We start from the raw sequence: 25,140 nt of genomic DNA, 5'->3' as shown, positions 1-25,140 counted from the left end.
GACAAAGATTGTTTCAGTCACTCAGTATGTACTTCTAACCCTCTGGTGCTCTGCGTGCCAGATCGATTTTTTTTATTTCAATGAAATTAATGTACTATATTTTAGTTCGATAATATTTTTTGTTTAATATTGTATTTTTAGGGAATTTTATGGTACTAAATTATATTTATGCTGTATTTATAATCAATTCATTCACATTTTGAACATTGACCTGAAAATTTAATTTCCAACTTAAACTGTGGTAAATCTTGAACGCTTTAGAGCGACAGACTGAAGTTTGATCTCTTTTCAAAGACGACACTTGGCAGATTATTGCTGAAGTGAAAAATGTTTAAAAAAGTGAACTTAAAAATGTTACAGAATTTTACGTTTATTGTTATGAAAAATGTTGAAAAACATGTTTTACTCTAATGGTGCGTTCACACCGGACGCGTCTAGCGCGTCAGGCGCGAGTCATTTCAATGTTAAGTCAATGCAAAGACGCGTTACGCGCGTAAAAAATTCCTGCGGCGCGAATGAGGCGTTTAGCGCGGCGCGGTAGACGCGAATTCGCCTCGTTCGCGCGAATGACGCGAATTGAGCGTCTGGCGCGTTAAGTGCGTTACGTGCGAATGATTTTATTAGTGCTATTTGTGCATTCACGCGTTTGACGCGAATTCGCGTCTGCCGCCCGAGTTGAAAAATCTGAACTTCTGCGTCAATTCGCGCCGCGTTAACCAATCAGGAGCCTGCTTGCATGCTGCTGTCACGTGGTGAAGTGACAGTTTATAATGTTATTTTATGTTTGGCCTCAATAAATTATTTTGTAATATGACTAAAATGCACAATAAAGCAAATAAAAACATAAAACTCGATTTCAATATATGAGAGATACTCATTTTGTATTGAATGCTATTTATTCCATATCTATTCTAGATTATATGAAACATTATTAATCTAATGTAAAGACAACAAACACAATTTAGTGTATAAAAAAAAATCACAGGACAGGTTTCATTTTTGAAGGCTGCAGCTCCATTTATTATCAAAACAAAAATAAATCACAGATTAGGTGCGGGCGAGGGTGAACCTCGCGCCGGGCTGTACAGCGCGGGCTCGTCAGGCAGCGACCACCACTCGAGGCCGAGGCTTATACGGCCTACGCTTTCCTCGTCAGCGTCCTCACCGTTAGATCCACCAAACCTACCTCCTGGAGCAAATTGTGAAACCCCTGAAACCCTCCGGAGGGTTTGGTGGACCCGAGAACAGCGACGATGTCCACTACGCTGCTGTTTCTGCTCTCCAGAGCATATACGAGCGGTGACTCTCTCGATTAATGCTAATGCTCGATAAACATCTAAAGAAAGATGGCCGCCAACAGGTTTCGAAACTTTCGCCTCTGACGCTGGTGGTTTTGGTGGACCTAACGGTGAGGACGCTGACGAGGAAAGCGTAGGCCGTATAAGCCTCGGCCTCGAGTGGTGGTCGCTGCCTGACGAGCCCGCGCTGTACAGCCCGGCGCAAGGTTCACCCTCGCCCGCACCTAATCTGTGATTTATTTTTGTGACGCGTGACGCGCGTAAATTTCGATTTAAACTTTTGATTTTACGCGCGTCAATTTCGCTCTTGACACGCGAATGCACACAAAGTGGTCAAGCGTATAACTAGACGCGGCAGGCGCCAATTTGACGCGCTGTTCGCGTCCGGTGTGAACGCACAGTAAAACTGTGAGAAAACCGAATCCATAAATCTAAACAAATTGTGTTCCAAATGTGAGCCTGATACCTCAAAAAATGAGCTTTCAGTCAGATTGTGTTTGGCTGCAGTACCAAACGCTTCCACTAGAGGAAATTAGTCTCCCATTTATTTCTAATGCGCTCATTTTGACCGCAAGGAGCACAAGTGTGACTATTTTTTTCAGGACCATTTAACGTGTTCGAATCATGTCCATAATTTTGTTTTTTGTGTTAACACAGCAAGTGCCAAAACCTTTATCAAGTTTCGTACCATTCCGGTGAAGAATTTGTTTTATTTTAAAACCAAATGTAAAATTTTTCAGTCAAAAATGACCGAAGAGCAATAATGTCAAAATGGTATAATATTTATGAATTTGATTATATATTTATCCGTTTGGTTGTGAAGACTGTGCGCTTGCAGAGAGGCTCCGCCCACACACTCTTCTGATTGGCTGTGGTTTGTGACTGATTTGTCTGGTTAGGAGCACAGATTAAACATGCTGGGAATATATTACAGCATATTTCACAAGCTAGAGGATTTCTGAAGGAGTAACACAGGCTAGATCCTTCTATCTGAACTATCAGTTGTTCAGTGCATGAGTGTTTGCAGTGCAGATCATCACTCACTCCTCCAGATCCAGAGCTTCATGAGCCGCCGTGATCCGAGCCTGAGGATTCCTCTCTCTCCAGGCCTTCTGCATGACTGTCAACACACACATACACACACTTATGCAAAGGTCTCCAAGATGCTGTGCTGAATCAGTAATGCTGTGCTCTTACTGGCGTCTGCAGGCCGCAGGTGATCAGAATCACAGGTGAAGAACGTCTGATGATCCTGCGCTGATAGATTCATGTCGTAGTATGTGAGTGGCTCTCGCCCCGTTACCCACGTGTACCTGCAGTAAACACACACACATCAGGGGCTCAACGAAATTCAACATCAGTTCAGTTACTCTCAACATCAGTTACTCTCAACATCAGTTACTCTCAACATCAGTTACTCTCAACGTCAGTTTGTCAATGTCAGTTACTATCAACGTCAGTTACGTCAGTTACTCTCAACGTCAGTTACGTCAGTTACTCTCAACGTCAGTTACTCTCAACGTCAGTTACTCTCTCAACGTCAGTTACGTCAGTTACTCTCTCAACGTCAGTTACGTCAGTTACTCTCAACGTCAGTTACTCTCAACGTCAGTTACTCTCTCAACGTCAGTTACGTCAGTTACTCTCTCAACGTCAGTTACGTCAGTTACTCTCAACGTCAGTTACTCTCATCGTCAGTTACTCTCAACGTCAGTTACTCTCAACGTCAGTTACTCTCTCAACGTCAGTTACTCTCTCAACGTCAGTTACTCTCAACGTCAGTTACTCTCAACGTCAGTTACTCTCTCAACGTCAGTTACTCTCAACGTCAGTTACTCTCAACGTCAGTTACTCTCTCAACGTCAGTTACGTCAGTTACTCTCTCAACGTCAGTTACGTCAGTTACTCTCAACGTCAGTTACTCTCATCGTCAGTTACTCTCAACGTCAGTTACTCTCAACGTCAGTTACTCTCATCGTCAGTTACTCTCAACGTCAGTTACTCTCTCAACGTCAGTTACTCTCAACGTCAGTTACTCTCAACGTCAGTTACTCTCTCAACGTCAGTTACTCTCTCAACGTCAGTTACTCTCAACGTCAGTTACTCTCTCAACGTCAGTTACTCTCATCGTCAGTTAATCTCAACGTCAGTTACGTCAGTTACTCTCAACGTCAGTTACTCTCTCAACGTCAGTTACTCTCAACGTCAGTTACGTCAGTTACTCTCTCAACGTCAGTTACTCTCAACGTCAGTTACGTCAGTTACTCTCAACGTCAGTTACTCTCAACGTCAGTTACTCTCAACGTCAGTTACTCTCAACGTCAGTTACTCTCAACGTCACTTACTCTCAACATCAGTTACTCTCAACGTCAGTTACTCTCAACATCAGTTACTCTCAACATCAGTTACTCTCAACATCAGTTACTCTCTCAACGTCAGTTACTCTCAACATCAGTTATTCTCTCAACGTCAGTTACTCTCATCGTCAGTTACTCTCAACGTCAGTTACGTCAGTTACTCTCAACGTCAGTTACTCTCATCGTCAGTTACTCTCATCGTCAGTTACGTCAGTTACTCTCAACGTCAGTTACGTCAGTTACTCTCAACGTCAGTTACTCTCAACGTCAGTTTGTCAACGTCAGTTACTCTCAACGTCAGTTACTCTCAACGTCAGTTACTTACTCTCAACGTCAGTTACTCTCAACGTCAGTTACTCTCAACGTCAGTTACGTCAGTTACTCTCAACGTCAGTTACTCTCATCGTCAGTTACTCTCAACGTCAGTTACGTCAGTTACTCTCAACGTCAGTTACTCTCATCGTTAGTTACTCTCATCGTCAGTTACTCTCAACGTCAGTTACTCTCATCGTCAGTTACGTCAGTTACTCTCAACGTCAGTTACTCTCATCGTCAGTTACTCTCTCAACGTCAGTTACTCTCAACGTCAGTTACTCTCTCAACGTCAGTTACTCTCAACGTTAGTTACTCTCAACGTCAGTTACTCTCAACGTCAGTTACTCTCATCGTCAGTTACTCACATCGTCAGTTACTTACTCTCAACGTCAGTTACTCTCAACGTCAGTTACTCTCTCAACGTCAGTTACTCTCATCGTCAGTTACTCTCTCAATGTCAGTTACTCTCAACGTCAATTACTCTCAACATCAGTTACTCTCAACATCAGTTACTCTCATCGTCAGTTACTCTCAACGTCAGTTACTCTCATCGTCAGTTACTCTCAACGTCAGTTACTCTCAACGTCAGTTTGTCAACGTCAGTTACTCTCAACGTCAGTTACTTACTCTCAACGTCAGTTACGTCAGTTACTCTCAACGTCAGTTACTCTCATCAGTTACTCTCATCGTCAGTTACTCTCATCGTCAGTTACGTCAGTTACTCTCAACGTCAGTTACTCTCATCGTCAGTTACTCTCAACGTCAGTTACGTCAGTTACTCTCAACGTCAGTTACTCTCATCGTCAGTTACTTACTCTCAACGTCAGTTACTCTCTCAACGTCAGTTACTCTCAACGTCAGTTACTCTCTCAACGTCAGTTACTCTCTCAACGTCAGTTACTCTCAACGTCAGTTACTCTCAACGTCATCTCAACGTCAGTTACTTACTCTCAACGTCAGTTACTCTCAACGTCAGTTACTCTCTCAACATCAGTTACTCTCTCAACGTCAGTTACTCTCATAGTCAGTTACTCTCATCGTCAGTTACTCTCATCGTCAGTTACTCTCAACGTCAGTTACTCTCAACGTCAGTTACTCTCAACGTCAGTTACTCTCTCAACGTCAGTTACTCTCTCAACGTCAGTTACTCTCAACGTCAGTTACTCTCATCGTCAGTTACTTACTCTCAACGTCAGTTACTTACTCTCAACGTCAGTTACTCTCTCAACGTCAGTTACTCTCAACGTCAGTTACTCTCTCAACGTCAGTAACTCTCAACGTCAGTTACTCTCAACGTCAGTTACTCTCAACGTCATTTACTCTAAACGTCAGTTACTCTCAACGTCAGTTACTCTCTCAACGTCAGTTACTCTCAACGTCAGTTACTCTCTCAACGTCAGTTACTCTCTCAACGTCAGTTACTCTCTCTCAACGTCAGTTACTCTCTCTCAACGTCAGTTACTCTCATCGTCAGTTACTCTCATCGTCAGTTACTCTCATCGTCAGTTACTCTCTCAACATCAGTTACTCTCATCGTCAGTTACTCTCAACATCACTCTCAACCTCAGTTACTCTCAACATCACTCTCAACGTCAGTTACTCTTATCGTCAGTTACTCTCAACGTCAGTTACTCTCAACGTCAGTTACTCTCTCAAAGTCAGTTACTCTCAACATCACTCTCAACGTCAGTTACTCTCTCAACGTCAGTTACTCTCTCAACGTCAGTTACTCTCTCAACGTCAGTTACTCTCTCAACGTCAGTTACTCTCAACATCACTCTCAACGTCAGTTACTCTCTCAACGTCAGTTACTCTCTCTAAACGTCAGTTACTCTCTCAACGTCAGTTACTCTCTCAACATCAGTTACTCTCAACGTCAGTTACTCTCTCAACGTCAGTTACTCTCAACATCACTCTCAACGTCAGTTACTCTCTCAACGTCAGTTACTCTCTCAACGTCAGTTACTCTCAACATCACTCTCAACGTCAGTTACTCTCTCAACGTCAGTTACTCTCTCTCAACGTCAGTTACTCTCTCTCAACGTCAGTTACTCTCATCGTCAGTTACTCTCAACGTCAGTTACTCTCTCAACGTCAGTTACTCTCTCAACGTCAGTTACTCTCAACATCACTCTCAACGTCAGTTACTCTCTCAACGTCAGTTACTCTCTCTCAACGTCAGTTGATCTCTCAACATCAGTTACTCTCATCGTCAGTTACTCTCAACGTCAGTTACTCTCTCAACGTCAGTTACTCTCTCATCGTCAGTTACTCTCAACGTCAGTTACTCTAAACATCACTCTCAACGTCAGTTACTCTCAACGTCAGTTACTCTCTCAACGTCAGTTACTCTCTCTCAACGTCAGTTACTCTCTCAACATCAGTTACTCTCATCGTCAGTTACTCTCAACGTCAGTTACTCTCTCAACGTCAGTTACTCTCTCATCGTCAGTTACTCTCTCAACGTCAGTTACTCTCTCAACGTCAATCTCAACGTCAGTTACTCTCTCAACGTCAGTTACTCTCTCTCAACGTCAGTTACTCTCTCAACATCAGTTACTCTCAACGTCATTTACTCTAAACGTCAGTTACTCTCAACGTCAGTTACTCTCAACGTCAGTTACTCTCTCAACGTCAGTTACTCTCAACGTCAGTTACTCTCAACGTCAGTTACTCTCAACGTCAGTTACTCTCATCGTCAGTTACTTACTCTCAACGTCAGTTACTCTCAACGTCAGTTACTCTCTCAACGTCAGTTACTCTCATAGTCAGTTACTCTCATCGTCAGTTACTCTCATCGTCAGTTACTCTCATCGTCAGTTACTCTCATCGTCAGTTACTCTCAACGTCAGTTACTCTCAACGTCAGTTACTCTCAACGTCAGTTACTCTCTCAACGTCAGTTACTCTCTCAACGTCAGTTACTCTCTCAACGTCAGTTACTCTCAACGTCAGTTACTCTCATCGTCAGTTACTTACTCTCAACGTCAGTTACTTACTCTCAACGTCAGTTACTCTCTCAACGTCAGTTACTCTCAACGTCAGTTACTCTCTCAACGTCAGTAACTCTCAACGTCAGTTACTCTCAACGTCAGTTACTCTCAACGTCATTTACTCTAAACGTCAGTTACTCTCAACATCACTCTCAACGTCAGTTACTCTCTGAACGTCAGTTACTCTCTCAACGTCAGTTACTCTCTCTCAACGTCAGTTACTCTCAACGTCAGTTACTCTCATCGTCAGTTACTTACTCTCAACGTCAGTTACTTACTCTCAACGTCAGTTACTCTCTCAACGTCAGTTACTCTCAACGTCAGTTACTCTCTCAACGTCAGTAACTCTCAACGTCAGTTACTCTCAACGTCAGTTACTCTCAACGTCATTTACTCTAAACGTCAGTTACTCTCAACATCACTCTCAACGTCAGTTACTCTCTGAACGTCAGTTACTCTCTCAACGTCAGTTACTCTCTCTCAACGTCAGTTACTCTCTCAACATCAGTTACTCTCATCGTCAGTTACTCTCTCAACATCAGTTACTCTCAACATCACTCTCAACGTCAGTTACTCTCTCAACGTCAGTTACTCTCTCAATGTCAGTTACTCTCAACATCACTCTCAACGTCAGTTACTCTCAACATCAGTTACTCTCTCAACATCAGTTACTCTCAACGTCAGTTACTCTCTCAACGTCAGTTACTCTCAACGTCAGTTACTCTCATCGTCAGTTACTCTCAACGTCAGTTACTCTCAACGTCAGTTACGTCAGTTACTCTCATCGTCAGTTACTCTCAACATCACTCTCAACGTCAGTTACTCTCAACGTCAGTTACTCTCATCGTCAGTTACTCTCATCGTCAGTTACTCTCTCAACATCAGTTACTCTCATCGTCAGTTACTCTCAACATCACTCTCAACGTCAGTTACTCTCAACATCACTCTCAACGTCAGTTACTCTTATCGTCAGTTACTCTCAACATCACTCTCAACGTCAGTTACTCTCTCAACGTCAGTTACTCTCTCTCAACGTCAGTTACTCTCTCAACGTCAGTTACTCTCAACATCACTCTCAACGTCAGTTACTCTCTCAACGTCAGTTACTCTCTCTCAACGTCAGTTACTCTCTCAACGTCAGTTACTCTCTCAACGTCAGTTACTCTCTCAACATCAGTTACTCTCAACGTCAGTTACTCTCTCAACGTCAGTTACTCTCAACATCACTCTCAACGTCAGTTACTCTCTCAACGTCAGTTACTCTCTCAACGTCAGTTACTCTCTCAACGTCAGTTACTCTCAACATCACTCTCAACGTCAGTTACTCTCTCAACGTCAGTTACTCTCTCAACATCAGTTACTCTCATCGTCAGTTACTCTCATCGTCAGTTACTCTCAACGTCAGTTACTCTCTCAACGTCAGTTACTCTCAACATCACTCTCAACGTCAGTTACTCTCTCAACGTCAGTTACTCTCTCTCAACGTCAGTTACTCTCTCAACATCAGTTACTCTCAACGTCAGTTACTCTCTCAACGTCAGTTACTCTCTCATCGTCAGTTACTCTCAACGTCAGTTACTCTAAACATCACTCTCAACGTCAGTTACTCTCAACGTCAGTTACTCTCTCAACGTCAGTTACTCTCTCAACGTCAGTTACTCTCTCAATGTCAGTTACTCTCAACATCACTCTCAACGTCAGTTACTCTCAACATCAGTTACTCTCTCAACATCAGTTACTCTCAACGTCAGTTACTCTCTCAACGTCAGTTACTCTCAACGTCAGTTACTCTCATCGTCAGTTACTCTCATCGTCAGTTACTCTCAACGTCAGTTACGTCAGTTACTCTCAACGTCAGTTACTCTCATCGTCAGTTACTCTCAACATCACTCTCAATGTCAGTTACTCTCTCAACATCAGTTACTCTCAACGTCAGTTACTCTCATCGTCAGTTCCTCTCAACATCACTCTCAACGTCAGTTACTCTCATCGTCAGTTACTCTCAACATCACTCTCAACGTCAGTTACTCTCTCAACATCAGTTACTCTCAACGTCAGTTACTCTCATCGTCAGTTCCTCTCAACATCACTCTCAACGTCAGTTACTCTCTCAACGTCAGTTACTCTCAACGTCAGTTACTCTCAACGTCAGTTACTCTCAACGTCAGTTACTCTCAACGTCAGTTACTCTCAACGTCAGTTACTCTCAACATCAGTTACTCTCTCAACGTCAGTTACTCTCTCAACGTCAGTTACTCTCTCAACGTCAGTTACTCTCAACATCACTCTCAACGTCAGTTACTCTCTCAACGTCAGTTACTCTCAACGTCAGTTACTCTCAACATCAGTTACTCTCTCAACGTCAGTTACTCTCTCAACGTCAGTTACTCTCTCAACGTCAGTTCCTCTCAACATCAGTTACTCTCAACGTCAGTTACTCTCTCAACGTCAATTACTCTCAACGTCAGTTACTCTCAACATCACTCTCAACGTCAGTTACTCTCTCAACGTCAGTTACTCTCTCAACGTCAGTTACTCTCTCAACGTCAGTTACTCTCAACGTCAGTTACTCTCAACGTCAGTTACTCTCAACGTCAGTTACTCTCTCAATGTCAGTTACTCTCTCAACATCAGTTACTCTCAACGTCAGTTACTCTCTCAACGTCAGTTACTCTCAACGTCAGTTACTCTCAACGTCAGTTACTCTCAACATCACTCTCAACGTCAGTTACTCTCTCAACGTCAGTTACTCTCTCAACGTCAGTTACTCTCTCAACGTCAGTTACTCTCATCGTCAGTTACTCTCAACGTCAGTTACTCTCTCAACGTCAGTTACTCTCTCAACGTCAGTTACTCTCAACGTCAGTTACTCTCAACGTCAGTTACTCTCTCAACGTCAGTTACTCTCATCGTCAGTTACTCTCATCGTCAGTTACTCTCTCAACGTCAGTTACTCTCTCTCAACGTCAGTTGATCTCTCAACATCAGTTACTCTCATCGTCAGTTACTCTCAACGTCAGTTACTCTCTCAACGTCAGTTACTCTCTCATCGTCAGTTACTCTCAACGTCAGTTACTCTAAACATCACTCTCAACGTCAGTTACTCTCAACGTCAGTTACTCTCTCAACGTCAGTTACTCTCTCTCAACGTCAGTTACTCTCTCAACATCAGTTACTCTCATCGTCAGTTACTCTCAACGTCAGTTACTCTCTCAACGTCAGTTACTCTCTCATCGTCAGTTACTCTCTCAACGTCAGTTACTCTCTCAACGTCAATCTCAACGTCAGTTACTCTCTCAACGTCAGTTACTCTCTCTCAACGTCAGTTACTCTCTCAACATCAGTTACTCTCAACGTCATTTACTCTAAACGTCAGTTACTCTCAACGTCAGTTACTCTCAACGTCAGTTACTCTCTCAACGTCAGTTACTCTCAACGTCAGTTACTCTCAACGTCAGTTACTCTCAACGTCAGTTACTCTCAACGTCAGTTACTTACTCTCAACGTCAGTTACTCTCAACGTCAGTTACTCTCTCATCGTCAGTTACTCTCATCGTCAGTTACTCTCATCGTCAGTTACTCTCATCGTCAGTTACTCTCAACGTCAGTTACTCTCAACGTCAGTTACTCTCAACGTCAGTTACTCTCTCAACGTCAGTTACTCTCAACGTCAGTTACTCTCAACGTCAGTTACTCTCTCAACGTCAGTTACTCTCATCGTCAGTTACTCTCATCGTCAGTTACTCTCTCAACGTCAGTTACTCTCTCTCAACGTCAGTTGATCTCTCAACATCAGTTACTCTCATCGTCAGTTACTCTCAACGTCAGTTACTCTCTCAACGTCAGTTACTCTCTCATCGTCAGTTACTCTCAACGTCAGTTACTCTAAACATCACTCTCAACGTCAGTTACTCTCAACGTCAGTTACTCTCTCAACGTCAGTTACTCTCTCTCAACGTCAGTTACTCTCTCAACATCAGTTACTCTCATCGTCAGTTACTCTCAACGTCAGTTACTCTCTCAACGTCAGTTACTCTCTCATCGTCAGTTACTCTCTCAACGTCAGTTACTCTCTCAACGTCAATCTCAACGTCAGTTACTCTCTCAACGTCAGTTACTCTCTCTCAACGTCAGTTACTCTCTCAACATCAGTTACTCTCAACGTCATTTACTCTAAACGTCAGTTACTCTCAACGTCAGTTACTCTCAACGTCAGTTACTCTCTCAACGTCAGTTACTCTCAACGTCAGTTACTCTCAACGTCAGTTACTCTCATCGTCAGTTACTTACTCTCAACGTCAGTTACTCTCAACGTCAGTTACTCTCTCAACGTCAGTTACTCTCATAGTCAGTTACTCTCATCGTCAGTTACTCTCATCGTCAGTTACTCTCATCGTCAGTTACTCTCATCGTCAGTTACTCTCAACGTCAGTTACTCTCAACGTCAGTTACTCTCAACGTCAGTTACTCTCTCAACGTCAGTTACTCTCTCAACGTCAGTTACTCTCAACGTCAGTTACTCTCATCGTCAGTTACTTACTCTCAACGTCAGTTACTTACTCTCAACGTCAGTTACTCTCTCAACGTCAGTTACTCTCAACGTCAGTTACTCTCTCAACGTCAGTAACTCTCAACGTCAGTTACTCTCAACGTCAGTTACTCTCAACGTCATTTACTCTAAACGTCAGTTACTCTCAACATCACTCTCAACGTCAGTTACTCTCTGAACGTCAGTTACTCTCTCAACGTCAGTTACTCTCTCTCAACGTCAGTTACTCTCTCAACATCAGTTACTCTCATCGTCAGTTACTCTCTCAACATCAGTTACTCTCAACATCACTCTCAACGTCAGTTACTCTCTCAACGTCAGTTACTCTCTCAATGTCAGTTACTCTCAACATCACTCTCAACGTCAGTTACTCTCAACATCAGTTACTCTCTCAACATCAGTTACTCTCAACGTCAGTTACTCTCTCAACGTCAGTTACTCTCAACGTCAGTTACTCTCATCGTCAGTTACTCTCAACGTCAGTTACTCTCAACGTCAGTTACGTCAGTTACTCTCATCGTCAGTTACTCTCAACATCACTCTCAACGTCAGTTACTCTCAACGTCAGTTACTCTCATCGTCAGTTACTCTCATCGTCAGTTACTCTCTCAACATCAGTTACTCTCATCGTCAGTTACTCTCAACATCACTCTCAACGTCAGTTACTCTCAACATCACTCTCAACGTCAGTTACTCTTATCGTCAGTTACTCTCAACATCACTCTCAACGTCAGTTACTCTCTCAACGTCAGTTACTCTCTCTCAACGTCAGTTACTCTCTCAACGTCAGTTACTCTCAACATCACTCTCAACGTCAGTTACTCTCTCAACGTCAGTTACTCTCTCTCAACGTCAGTTACTCTCTCAACGTCAGTTACTCTCTCAACGTCAGTTACTCTCTCAACATCAGTTACTCTCAACGTCAGTTACTCTCTCAACGTCAGTTACTCTCAACATCACTCTCAACGTCAGTTACTCTCTCAACGTCAGTTACTCTCTCAACGTCAGTTACTCTCTCAACGTCAGTTACTCTCAACATCACTCTCAACGTCAGTTACTCTCTCAACGTCAGTTACTCTCTCAACATCAGTTACTCTCATCGTCAGTTACTCTCAACGTCAGTTACTCTCTCAACGTCAGTTACTCTCAACATCACTCTCAACGTCAGTTACTCTCTCAACGTCAGTTACTCTCTCTCAACGTCAGTTACTCTCTCAACATCAGTTACTCTCAACGTCAGTTACTCTCTCAACGTCAGTTACTCTCTCATCGTCAGTTACTCTCAACGTCAGTTACTCTAAACATCACTCTCAACGTCAGTTACTCTCAACGTCAGTTACTCTCTCAACGTCAGTTACTCTCTCAACATCAGTTACTCTCAACGTCAGTTACTCTCTCAACGTCAGTTACTCTCTCAACGTCAGTTACTCTCAACATCACTCTCAACGTCAGTTACTCTCTCAACGTCAGTTACTCTCTCAACGTCAGTTACTCTCTCAACGTCAGTTACTCTCTCAACGTCAGTCTCAACGTCAGTTACTCTCTCAACGTCAGTTACTCTCTCAACGTCAGTTACTCTCTCTCAACGTCAGTTACTCTCAACATCACTCTCAACGTCAGTTACTCTCTGAACGTCAGTTACTCTCTCAACGTCAGTTACTCTCTCTCAACGTCAGTTACTCTCTCAACATCAGTTACTCTCATCGTCAGTTACTCTCTCAACGTCAGTTACTCTCAACATCACTCTCAACGTCAGTTACTCTCTCAACGTCAGTTACTCTCTCAATGTCAGTTACTCTCAACATCACTCTCAACGTCAGTTACTCTCAACATCAGTTACTCTCTCAACATCAGTTACTCTCAACGTCAGTTACTCTCTCAACGTCAGTTACTCTCAACGTCAGTTACTCTCATCGTCAGTTACTCTCATCGTCAGTTACTCTCAACGTCAGTTACGTCAGTTACTCTCAACGTCAGTTACTCTCATCGTCAGTTACTCTCAACATCACTCTCAATGTCAGTTACTCTCTCAACATCAGTTACTCTCAACGTCAGTTACTCTCATCGTCAGTTCCTCTCAACATCACTCTCAACGTCAGTTACTCTCATCGTCAGTTACTCTCAACATCACTCTCAACGTCAGTTACTCTCTCAACATCAGTTACTCTCAACGTCAGTTACTCTCATCGTCAGTTCCTCTCAACATCACTCTCAACGTCAGTTACTCTCATCGTCAGTTACTCTCAACATCACTCTCAACGTCAGTTACTCTCTCAACGTCAGTTACTCTCAACGTCAGTTACTCTCAACGTCAGTTACTCTCAACGTCAGTTACTCTCAACGTCAGTTACTCTCAACGTCAGTTACTCTCAACGTCAGTTACTCTCAACATCAGTTACTCTCTCAACGTCAGTTACTCTCTCAACGTCAGTTACTCTCTCAACGTCAGTTACTCTCAACATCACTCTCAACGTCAGTTACTCTCTCAACGTCAGTTACTCTCAACGTCAGTTACTCTCAACATCAGTTACTCTCTCAACGTCAGTTACTCTCTCAACGTCAGTTACTCTCTCAACGTCAGTTCCTCTCAACATCAGTTACTCTCAACGTCAGTTACTCTCTCAACGTCAATTACTCTCAACGTCAGTTACTCTCAACATCACTCTCAACGTCAGTTACTCTCTCAACGTCAGTTACTCTCTCAACGTCAGTTACTCTCTCAACGTCAGTTACTCTCAACGTCAGTTACTCTCAACGTCAGTTACTCTCAACGTCAGTTACTCTCTCAATGTCAGTTACTCTCTCAACATCAGTTACTCTCAACGTCAGTTACTCTCTCAACGTCAGTTACTCTCAACGTCAGTTACTCTCAACGTCAGTTACTCTCAACATCACTCTCAACGTCAGTTACTCTCTCAACGTCAGTTACTCTCTCAACGTCAGTTACTCTCATCGTCAGTTACTCTCAACGTCAGTTACTCTCTCAACGTCAGTTACTCTCTCAACGTCAGTTACTCTCAACGTCAGTTACTCTCAACGTCAGTTACTCTCAACGTCAGTTACTCTCTCAACGTCAGTTACTCTCTCATCGTCAGTTACTCTCATCGTCAGTTACTCTCATCGTCAGTTACTCTCTCAACGTCAGTTACTCTCATCGTCAGTTACTCTCATCGTCAGTTACTCTCAACGTCAGTTACTCTCAACGTCAGTTACTCTCTCAACGTCAGTTACTCTCAACGTCAGTTACTCTCATCGTCAGTTACTCTCTCAACGTCAGTTACTCTCATCGTCAGTTACTCTCATCGTCAGTTACTCTCAACGTCAGTTACTCTCAACATCACTCTCAACGTCAGTTACTCTCATCGTTAGTTCCTCTCAACATCACTCTCAACATCAGTTACTCTCTCAACATCAGATATTCTCAACGTCAGATACTCTCAACGTCAGTTACTCTCAACGTCAGTTACTCTCAACGTCAGTTACTCTCAACGTCAGTTACTCTCAACGTCACTCTCAACGTCAGTTACTCTCATCGTCAGTTCCTCTCAACATCACTCTCAACGTCAGTTACTCTCTCAACGTCAGTTACTCTTAACATCAGTTACTCTCTCAACATCAGTTACTCTCTCAACGTCAGTTACTCTCTCAACGTCAGTTACTCTCTCAACGTCAGTTACTCTCTCAACGTCAGTTACTCTCATCGTCAGTTACTCTCAACATCACTCTCAACGTCAGTTACTCTCTCAACGTCAGTTACTCTCAACGTCAGTTACTCTCTCAACGTCAGTTACTCTCAACGTCAGTCACTCTCAACGTCAGTTACTTTCTCAACGTCAGTTACTCTCTCAACGTCAGTTACTCTCTCAACGTCAGTTACTCTCTCAACGTCAGTTACTCTCATCGTCAGTTACTCTCAACGTCAGTTACTCTCTCAACGTCAGTTACTCTCAACGTCACTCTCAACGTCAGTTACTCTCTCAACGTCAGTTACTCTCTCAACATCAGTTACTCTCATCGTCAGTTACTCTCAACGTCAGTTACTCTCTCAACGTCAGTTACTCTCAACGTCAGTTACTCTCAACGTCAGTTACTCTCTCAACGTCAGTTACTCTCATCGTCAGTTACTCTCATCGTCAGTTACTCTCTCAACGTCAGTTACTCTCATCGTCAGTTACTCTCTCAACATCAGTTACTCTCAACGTCAGTTACTCTCAACGTCAGTTACTCTCTCAACGTCAGTTACTCTCTCAACGTCAGTTACTCTCTCAACGTCAGTTACTCTCAGTCAGTTACTCTCATCGTCAGTTACTCTCTCAACGTCAGTTACTCTCATCGTCAGTTACTCTCTCAACGTCAGTTACTCTCAACGTCAGTTACTCTCAACGTCAGTTACTCTCTCAACATCAGTTACTCTCATCGTCAGTTCCTCTCAACATCACTCTCAACATCAGTTACTCTCTCAACGTCAGATACTCTCAACGTCAGATACTCTCAACGTCAGTTACTCTCAACGTCAGTTACTCTCAACGTCACTCTCAACGTCAGTTACTCTCATCGTCAGTTCCTCTCAACATCACTCTCAACGTCAGTTACTCTCTCAACGTCAGTTACTCTTAACATCAGTTACTCTCTCAACATCAGTTACTCTCTCAACGTCAGTTACTCTCTCAACGTCAGTTACTCTCTCAACGTCAGTTACTCTCATCGTCAGTTCCTCTCAACATCACTCTCAACGTCAGTTACTCTCTCAACGTCAGTTACTCTCTCAACGTCAGTTACTCTCTCAACGTCAGTTACTCTCTCAACGTCAGTTACTCTCTCAACGTCAGTTACTCTCTCAACGTCAGTTACTCTCTCAACGTCAGTTCCTCTCAACATCACTCTCAACGTCAGTTACTCTCATCGTCAGTTCCTCTCAACATCACTCTCAACGTCAGTTACTCTCTCAACGTCAGTTACTCTCTCAACGTCAGTTACTCTCTCAACGTCAGTTACTCTCTCAACATCAGTTACTCTCTCAACGTCAGTTACTCTCAACATCACTCTCAACGTCAGTTACTCTCATCGTCAGTTCCTCTCAACATCACTCTCAACGTCAGTTACTCTCTCAACGTCAGTTACTCTCAACGTCAGTTACTCTCAACATCACTCTCAACGTCAGTTACTCTCTCAACGTCAGTTACTCTCAACGTCAGTTACTCTCAACATCACTCTCAACGTCAGTTACTCTCTCAACGTCAGTTACTCTCTCAACGTCAGTTACTCTCTCAACGTCAGTTACTCTCAACGTCAGTTACTCTCTCAACGTCAGTTACTCTCAACGTCAGTTACTCTCAACATCACTCTCAACGTCAGTTACTCTCTCAACGTCAGTTACTCTCTCAACGTCAGTTACTCTCTCAACGTCAGTTACTCTCACCGTCAGTTCCTCTCAACGTCAGTTACTCTCTCAACGTCAGTTACTCTCTCAACGTCAGTTACTCTCTCAACGTCAGTTACTCTCTCAACGTCAGTTACTCTCTCAACATCAGTTACTCTCTCAACGTCAGTTACTCTCAACATCACTCTCAACGTCAGTTACTCTCATCGTCAGTTCCTCTCAACATCACTCTCAACGTCAGTTACTCTCTCAACGTCAGTTACTCTCTCAACGTCAGTTACTCTCTCAACGTCAGTTACTCTCAACATCACTCTCAACGTCAGTTACTCTCATCGTCAGTTCCTCTCAACATCACTCTCAACGTCAGTTACTCTCTCAACGTCAGTTACTCTCTCAACGTCAGTTACTCACGTCAGTTACTCTCTCAACGTCAGTTACTCTCTCAACGTCAGTTACTCTCTCAAAGTCAGTTACTCTCTCAACATCAGTTACTCTCAACATCACTCTCAACGTCAGTTACTCTCATCGTCAGTTCCTCTCAACATCACTCTCAACGTCAGTTACTCTCTCAACGTCAGTTACTCTCTCAACGTCAGTTACTCTCATCGTCAGTTCCTCTCAACATCACTCTCAACGTCAGTTACTCTCTCAACGTCAGTTACTCTCTCAACGTCAGTTACTCTCTCAACGTCAGTTACTCTCTCAACGTCAGTTACTCTCTCAACGTCAGTTACTCTCTCAACATCAGTTACTCTCTCAACGTCAGTTACTCTCAACATCACTCTCAACGTCAGTTACTCTCATCGTCAGTTCCTCTCAACATCACTCTCAACGTCAGTTACTCTCTCAACGTCAGTTACTCTCTCAACGTCAGTTACTCACGTCAGTTACTCTCTCAACGTCAGTTACTCTCTCAACGTCAGTTACTCTCTCAACGTCAGTTACTTCTCTCAACGTCAGTTACTCTCTCAACGTCAGTTACTCTTAACATCAGTTACTCTCTCAACATCAGTTACTCTCTCAACGTCAGTTACTCTCTCAACGTCAGTTACTCTCTCAACGTCAGTTACTCTCATCGTCAGTTCCTCTCATCGTCAGTTACTCTCTCAACGTCAGTTACTCTCTCAACGTCAGTTACTCTCATCGTCAGTTCCTCTCAACATCACTCTCAACGTCAGTTACTCTCTCAACGTCAGTTACTCTCTCAACGTCAGTTACTCTCTCAACGTTACTCTCAACGTCAGTTACTCTCTCAACGTCAGTTACTCTCTCAACGTCAGTTACTCTCAACATCACTCTCAACGTCAGTTACTCTCTCAACATCAGTTACTCTCTCAACATCAGTTACTCTCAACGTCAGTTACTCTCTCAACGTCAGTTACTCTCAACGTCAGTTACTCTCTCAACGTCAGTTACTCTCTCAACGTCAGTTACTCTCAACATCACTCTCAACGTCAGTTACTCTCTCAACATCAGTTACTCTCTCAACATCAGTTACTCTCATCGTCAGTTACTCTCAACATCAGTTACTCTCTCAACGTCAGTTACTCTCTCAACGTCAGTTACTCTCAACATCAGTTACTCTCTCAACGTCAGTTACTCTCTCAACGTCAGTTACTCTCAACATCACTCTCAACGTCAGTTACTCTCTCAACATCAGTTACTCTCTCAACATCAGTTACTCTCTCAACATCAGTTACTCTCATCGTCAGTTACTCTCTCAACGTCAGTTACTCTCTCAACGTCAGTTACTCTCTCAACGTCAGTTACTCTTAACATCAGTTACTCTCTCAACGTCAGTTACTCTCTCAACGTCAGTTACTCTCTCAACGTCAGTTACTCTCTCAACGTCAGTTACTCTCTCAACATCAGTTACTCTCAACGTCAGTTACTCTCTCAACGTCAGTTACTCTCTCAACGTCAGTTACTCTCTCAACGTCAGTTACTCTCTCAACGTCAGTTACTCTCTCAACGTCAGTTACTCTTAACATCAGTTACTCTCTCAACGTCAGTTACTCTCTCAATGTCAGTTACTCTCTCAACGTCAGTTACTCTCATCGTCAGTTACTCTCAACATCACTCTCAACGTCAGTTACTCTCTCAACGTCAGTTACTCTCTCAACGTCAGTTACTCTCTCAACATCAGTTACTCTCTCAACATCAGTTACTCTCAACATCACTCTCAACGTCAGTCACTCTCTCAACGTCAGTTACTCTCTCAACGTCAGTTACTCTCTCAACGTCAGTTACTCTCATCGTCAGTTACTCTCAACGTCAGTTACTCTCTCAACGTCAGTTACTCTCTCAACGTCAGTTACTCTCAACATCACTCTCAACGTCAGTCACTCTCAACATCACTCTCAACGTCAGTCACTCTCTCAACGTCAGTTACTCTCTCAACGTCAGTTACTCTCTCAACGTCAGTTACTCTCAACGTCAGTTACTCTCAACGTCAGTTACTCTCTCAACGTCAGTTACTCTCAACATCACTCTCAACGTCAGTTACTCTCAACGTCAGTTACTCTCAACGTCAGTTACTCTCTCAACGTCAGTTACTCTCTCAACGTCAGTTACTCTCAACATCACTCTCATCGTCAGTTACTCTCTCAACGTCAGTTACTCTCAACATCACTCTCAACGTCAGTTACTCTCTCAACGTCAGTTACTCTCAACGTCAGTTACTCTCTCAACGTCAGTTACTCTCTCAACGTCAGTTACTCTCATCGTCAGTTACTCTCAACATCACTCTCAACGTCAGTCACTCTCTCAACGTCAGTTACTCTCTCAACGTCAGTTACTCTCTCAACGTCAGTTACTCTCATCGTCAGTTACTCTCAACATCACTCTCAACGTCAGTTACTCTCATCGTCAGTTCCTCTCAACATCACTCTCAACGTCAGTTACTCTCTCAACGTCAGTTACTCTCTCAACGTCAGTTACTCACGTCAGTTACTCTCTCAACGTCAGTTACTCTCTCAACGTCAGTTACTCTCTCAACGTCAGTTACTCTCTCAACGTCAGTTACTCTCTCAACGTCAGTTACTCTTAACATCAGTTACTCTCTCAACATCAGTTACTCTCTCAACGTCAGTTACTCTCTCAACGTCAGTTACTCTCTCAACGTCAGTTCCTCTCATCGTCAGTTCCTCTCAGTCAGTTACTCTCTCAACGTCAGTTACTCTCTCAACGTCAGTTACTCTCATCGTCAGTTCCTCTCAACATCACTCTCAACGTCAGTTACTCTCTCAACGTCAGTTACTCTCTCAACGTCAGTTACTCTCTCAACGTCAGTTACTCTCTCAACGTTACTCTCAACGTCAGTTACTCTCTCAACGTCAGTTACTCTCTCAACATCAGTTACTCTCTCAACATCACTCTCAACGTCAGTTACTCTCTCAACGTTACTCTCAACGTCAGTTACTCTCTCAACGTCAGTTACTCTCTCAACGTCAGTTACTCTCTCAACATCAGTTACTCTCTCAACATCACTCTCAACATCACTCTCAACATCACTCTCAACGTCAGTTACTCTCTCAACATCAGTTACTCTCTCAACATCAGTTACTCTCAACGTCAGTTACTCTCTCAACGTCAGTTACTCTCAACGTCAGTTACTCTCTCAACGTCAGTTACTCTCTCAACGTCAGTTACTCTCAACATCTCTCTCAACATCAGTTACTCTCTCAACATCAGTTACTCTCATCGTCAGTTACTCTCAACATCAGTTACTCTCTCAACGTCAGTTACTCTCTCAACATCAGTTACTCTCTCAACGTCAGTTACTCTCTCAACGTCAGTTACTCTCTCAACGTCAGTTACTCTCAACATCACTCTCAACGTCAGTTACTCTCTCAACATCAGTTACTCTCTCAACATCAGTTACTCTCATCGTCAGTTACTCTCAACATCAGTTACTCTCTCAACGTCAGTTACTCTCTCAACGTCAGTTACTCTCTCAACGTCAGTTACTCTTAACATCAGTTACTCTCTCAACATCAGTTACTCTCTCAACGTCAGTTACTCTCTCAACGTCAGTTACTCTCTCAACGTCAGTTACTCTCATCGTCAGTTACTCTCATCGTCAGTTACTCTCAACATCACTCTCAACGTCAGTTACTCTCTCAACATCAGTTACTCTCTCAACGTCAGTCACTCTCTCAACGTCAGTTACTCTCTCAACGTCAGTTACTCTCTCAACGTCAGTTACTCTCATCGTCAGTTACTCTCAACATCACTCTCAACGTCAGTCACTCTCTCAACGTCAGTTACTCTCTCAACGTCAGTTACTCTCTCAACGTCAGTTACTCTCTCAACGTCAGTTACTCTCAACGTCAGTTACTCTCTCAACGTCAGTTACTCTCAACATCACTCTCAACGTCAGTTACTCTCAACGTCAGTTACTCTCAACGTCAGTTACTCTCTCAACGTCAGTTACTCTCAACATCACTCTCATCGTCAGTTACTCTCTCAACGTCAGTTACTCTCAACATCACTCTCAACGTCAGTTACTCTCTCAACGTCAGTTACTCTCTCAACGTCAGTTACTCTCAACGTCAGTTACTCTCTCAACATCAGTTACTCTCAACATCACTCTCAACGTCAGTTACTCTCAACGTCAGTTACTCTCAACGTCAGTTACTCTCTCAACGTCAGTTACTCTCAACATCACTCTCATCGTCAGTTACTCTCTCAACGTCAGTTACTCTCAACATCACTCTCAACGTCAGTTACTCTCTCAACGTCAGTTACTCTCAACGTCAGTTACTTTCTCAACGTCAGTTACTCTCTCAACGTCAGTTACTCTCATCGTCAGTTACTCTCAACATCACTCTCAACGTCAGTCACTCTCTCAACGTCAGTTACTCTCTCAACGTCAGTTACTCTCTCAACGTCAGTTACTCTCAACATCACTCTCAACGTCAGTCACTCTCTCAACGTCAGTTACTCTCAACGTCAGTTACTCTCTCAACGTCAGTTACTCTCAACATCACTCTCAACGTCAGTTACTCTCAACGTCAGTTACTCTCAACGTCAGTTACTCTCAACGTCAGTTACTCTCTCAACGTCAGTTACTCTCAACGTCAGTTACTCTCTCAACGTCAGTTACTCTCAACATCACTCTCAACGTCAGTTACTCTCAACATCACTCTCAACGTCAGTTACTCTCAACGTCAGTTACTCTCAACGTCAGTTACTCTCAACATCACTCTCAACGTCAGTTACTCTCAACGTCAGTTACTCTCAACGTCAGTTACTCTCTCAACATCAGTTACTCTCAACATCACTCTCAACGTCAGTTACTCTCTCAACGTCAGTTACTCTCAACATCACTCTCAACGTCAGTTACTCTCAACGTCAGTTACTCTCTCAACGTCAGTTACTCTCAACATCACTCTCAACGTCAGTTACTCTCAACGTCAGTTACTCTCAACGTCAGTTACTCTCTCAACATCAGTTACTCTCAACATCACTCTCAACGTCAGTTACTCTCTCAACGTCAGTTACTCTCAACATCACTCTCAACGTCAGTTACTCTCAACGTCAGTTACTCTCAACGTCAGTTACTCTCAACGTCAGTTACTCTCAACGTCAGTTACTCTCTCAACATCACTCTCAACGTCAGTTACTCTCAACGTCAGTTACTCTCTCATCGTCAGTTACTCTCAACATCACTCTCAACGTCAGTTACTCTCAACGTCAGTTACTCTCAACGTCAGTTACTCTCAACGTCAGTTACTCTCAACATCACTCTCAACGTCAGTTACTCTCAACGTCAGTTACTCTCAACGTCAGTTACTCTCTCAACATCAGTTACTCTCAACATCACTCTCAACGTCAGTTACTCTCAACGTCAGTTACTCTCTCAACATCAGTTACTCTCAACGTCAGTTACTCTCAACGTCAGTTACTCTCAACGTCAGTTACTCTCAACGTCAGTTACTCTCTCATCGTCAGTTACTCTCAACATCACTCTCAACGTCAGTTACTCTCAACGTCAGTTACTCTCAACGTCAGTTACTCTCAACGTCAGTTACTCTCAACATCACTCTCAACGTCAGTTACTCTCAACGTCAGTTACTCTCAACGTCAGTTACTCTCTCAACATCAGTTACTCTCAACATCACTCTCAACGTCAGTTACTCTCTCAACGTCAGTTACTCTCAACATCACTCTCAACGTCAGTTACTCTCAACGTCAGTTACTCTCAACGTCAGTTACTCTCAACGTCAGTTACTCTCAACGTCAGTTACTCTCAACGTCAGTTACTCTCAACGTCAGTTACTCTCAACGTCAGTTACTCTCTCAACATCACTCTCAACGTCAGTTACTCTCAACGTCAGTTACTCTCTCATCGTCAGTTACTCTCAACATCACTCTCAACGTCAGTTACTCTCTCAACGTCAGTTACTCTCAACGTCAGTTACTCTCAACGTCAGTTACTCTCAACATCACTCTCAACGTCAGTTACTCTCAACGTCAGTTACTCTCAACGTCAGTTACTCTCTCAACATCAGTTACTCTCAACATCACTCTCAACGTCAGTTACTCTCTCAACGTCAGTTACTCTCAACATCACTCTCAACGTCAGTTACTCTCAACGTCAGTTACTCTCTCAACGTCAGTTACTCTCAACATCACTCTCAACGTCAGTTACTCTCAACGTCAGTTACTCTCTCAACATCAGTTACTCTCAACATCACTCTCAACGTCAGTTACTCTCTCAACGTCAGTTACTCTCAACGTCAGTTACTCTCTCATCGTCAGTTACTCTCAACATCACTCTCAACGTCAGTTACTCTCTCAACGTCAGTTACTCTCAACGTCAGTTACTCTCAACGTCAGTTACTCTCAACATCACTCTCAACGTCAGTTACTCTCAACGTCAGTTACTCTCAACGTCAGTTACTCTCAACGTCAGTTACTCTCAACGTCAGTTACTCTCAACGTCAGTTACTCTCAACGTCAGTTACTCTCTCAACATCAGTTACTCTCAACATCACTCTCAACGTCAGTTACTCTCTCAACGTCAGTTACTCTCAACATCACTCTCAACGTCAGTTACTCTCTCAACGTCAGTTACTCTCAACGTCAGTTACTCTCAACGTCAGTTACTCTCTCATCGTCAGTTACTCTCAACATCACTCTCAACGTCAGTTACTCTCTCAACGTCAGTTACTCTCTCAACGTCAGTTACTCTCATCGTCAGTTACTCTCAACATCAGTTACTCTCTCAACGTCAGTTACTCACGTCAGTTACTCTCTCAACGTCAGTTACTCTCTCAACGTCAGTTACTCTCTCAACGTCAGTTACTCTCTCAACGTCAGTTACTCTCAACGTCAGTTACTCTCTCAACGTCAGTTACTCTCTCAACGTCAGTTACTCTCATCGTCAGTTACTCTCTCAACGTCAGTTACTCTCTCAACGTCAGTTACTCTCATCGTCAGTTACTCTCTCAACATCAGTTACTCTCATCGTCAGTTACTCTCTCAACGTCAGTTACTCTCAACATCACTCTCAACGTCAGTTACTCTCTCAACGTCAGTTACTCTCTCAACGTCAGTTACTCTCTCAACGTCAGTTACTCTCTCAACGTCAGTTACTCTCTCAACGTCAGTTACTCTCTCAACGTCAGTTACTCTCATCGTCAGTTACTCTCAACGTCAGTTACTCTCTCAACGTCAGTTACTCTCTCAACGTCAGTTACTCTCTCAACGTCAGTTACTCTCATCGTCAGTTACTCTCTCAACGTCAGTTACTCTCTCAACGTCAGTTACTCTCTCAACGTCAGTTACTCTCTCAACATCAGTTACTCATATTTCATTCAAAATATCTCCATTTGTGTTCTGAAGATGAATGAAAGTCATGTGTGTTTGGAACGACAGAAGGACAGAATGGGTGAAATATCCCTTTAAGAGCTGCGTGTTTCTGCCAACATAAAAACTTGATGGTTTCATGTTTGAAAACTAAAGAAATGAATACAGCCATAAATATGTACTGTAAAATAAAATGATTATTATTTTTCAATGAAATATTACAATAGTAATATTTCTCATTTTGTTTAATATCTTTATTTAGTAATAGTAACAATAATAAAAAGAATAATAATAATTTTATAGTTGTCAAATTGATCTATAATCACAAACTTTTTGGCAAAATTAAGCGGCCTTACAAAACTAAAATAAAAAGCATTTTAAAATCACACAAAAAGAAAAAAATAAATACAATAAATAATTATATATATATATAT

General features: G+C 42.9%; 1 protein-coding gene across 3 annotated transcripts in view; it reads right to left on the bottom strand.

The window, feature by feature from the left end:
* The window catches only part of st7 (suppression of tumorigenicity 7), a 72,682-nt gene that overhangs the window by 40,195 nt on the left and 7,347 nt on the right, over window positions 1-25,140 (bottom strand). For all 3 annotated transcript variants that reach the window (XM_081372675.1, XM_081372676.1, XM_081372677.1), the window contains 2 exons: window positions 2,496-2,611; window positions 2,343-2,418 (listed from right to left, as the gene is read on the bottom strand). In XM_081372675.1, coding sequence (XP_081228801.1) covers window positions 2,343-2,418; window positions 2,496-2,611 — 192 coding nt within the window. The remainder of the gene's footprint in view (window positions 1-2,342; window positions 2,419-2,495; window positions 2,612-25,140) is intronic.

Source organism: Scardinius erythrophthalmus, assembly GCF_964197995.2.
Source record: "Scardinius erythrophthalmus genome assembly, chromosome: 8".
Lineage (NCBI taxonomy): Eukaryota > Metazoa > Chordata > Actinopteri > Cypriniformes > Leuciscidae > Scardinius > Scardinius erythrophthalmus.
Note: the sequence above shows the minus strand (reverse complement) of the source record. Positions and strands in the feature narration are given on the sequence as shown.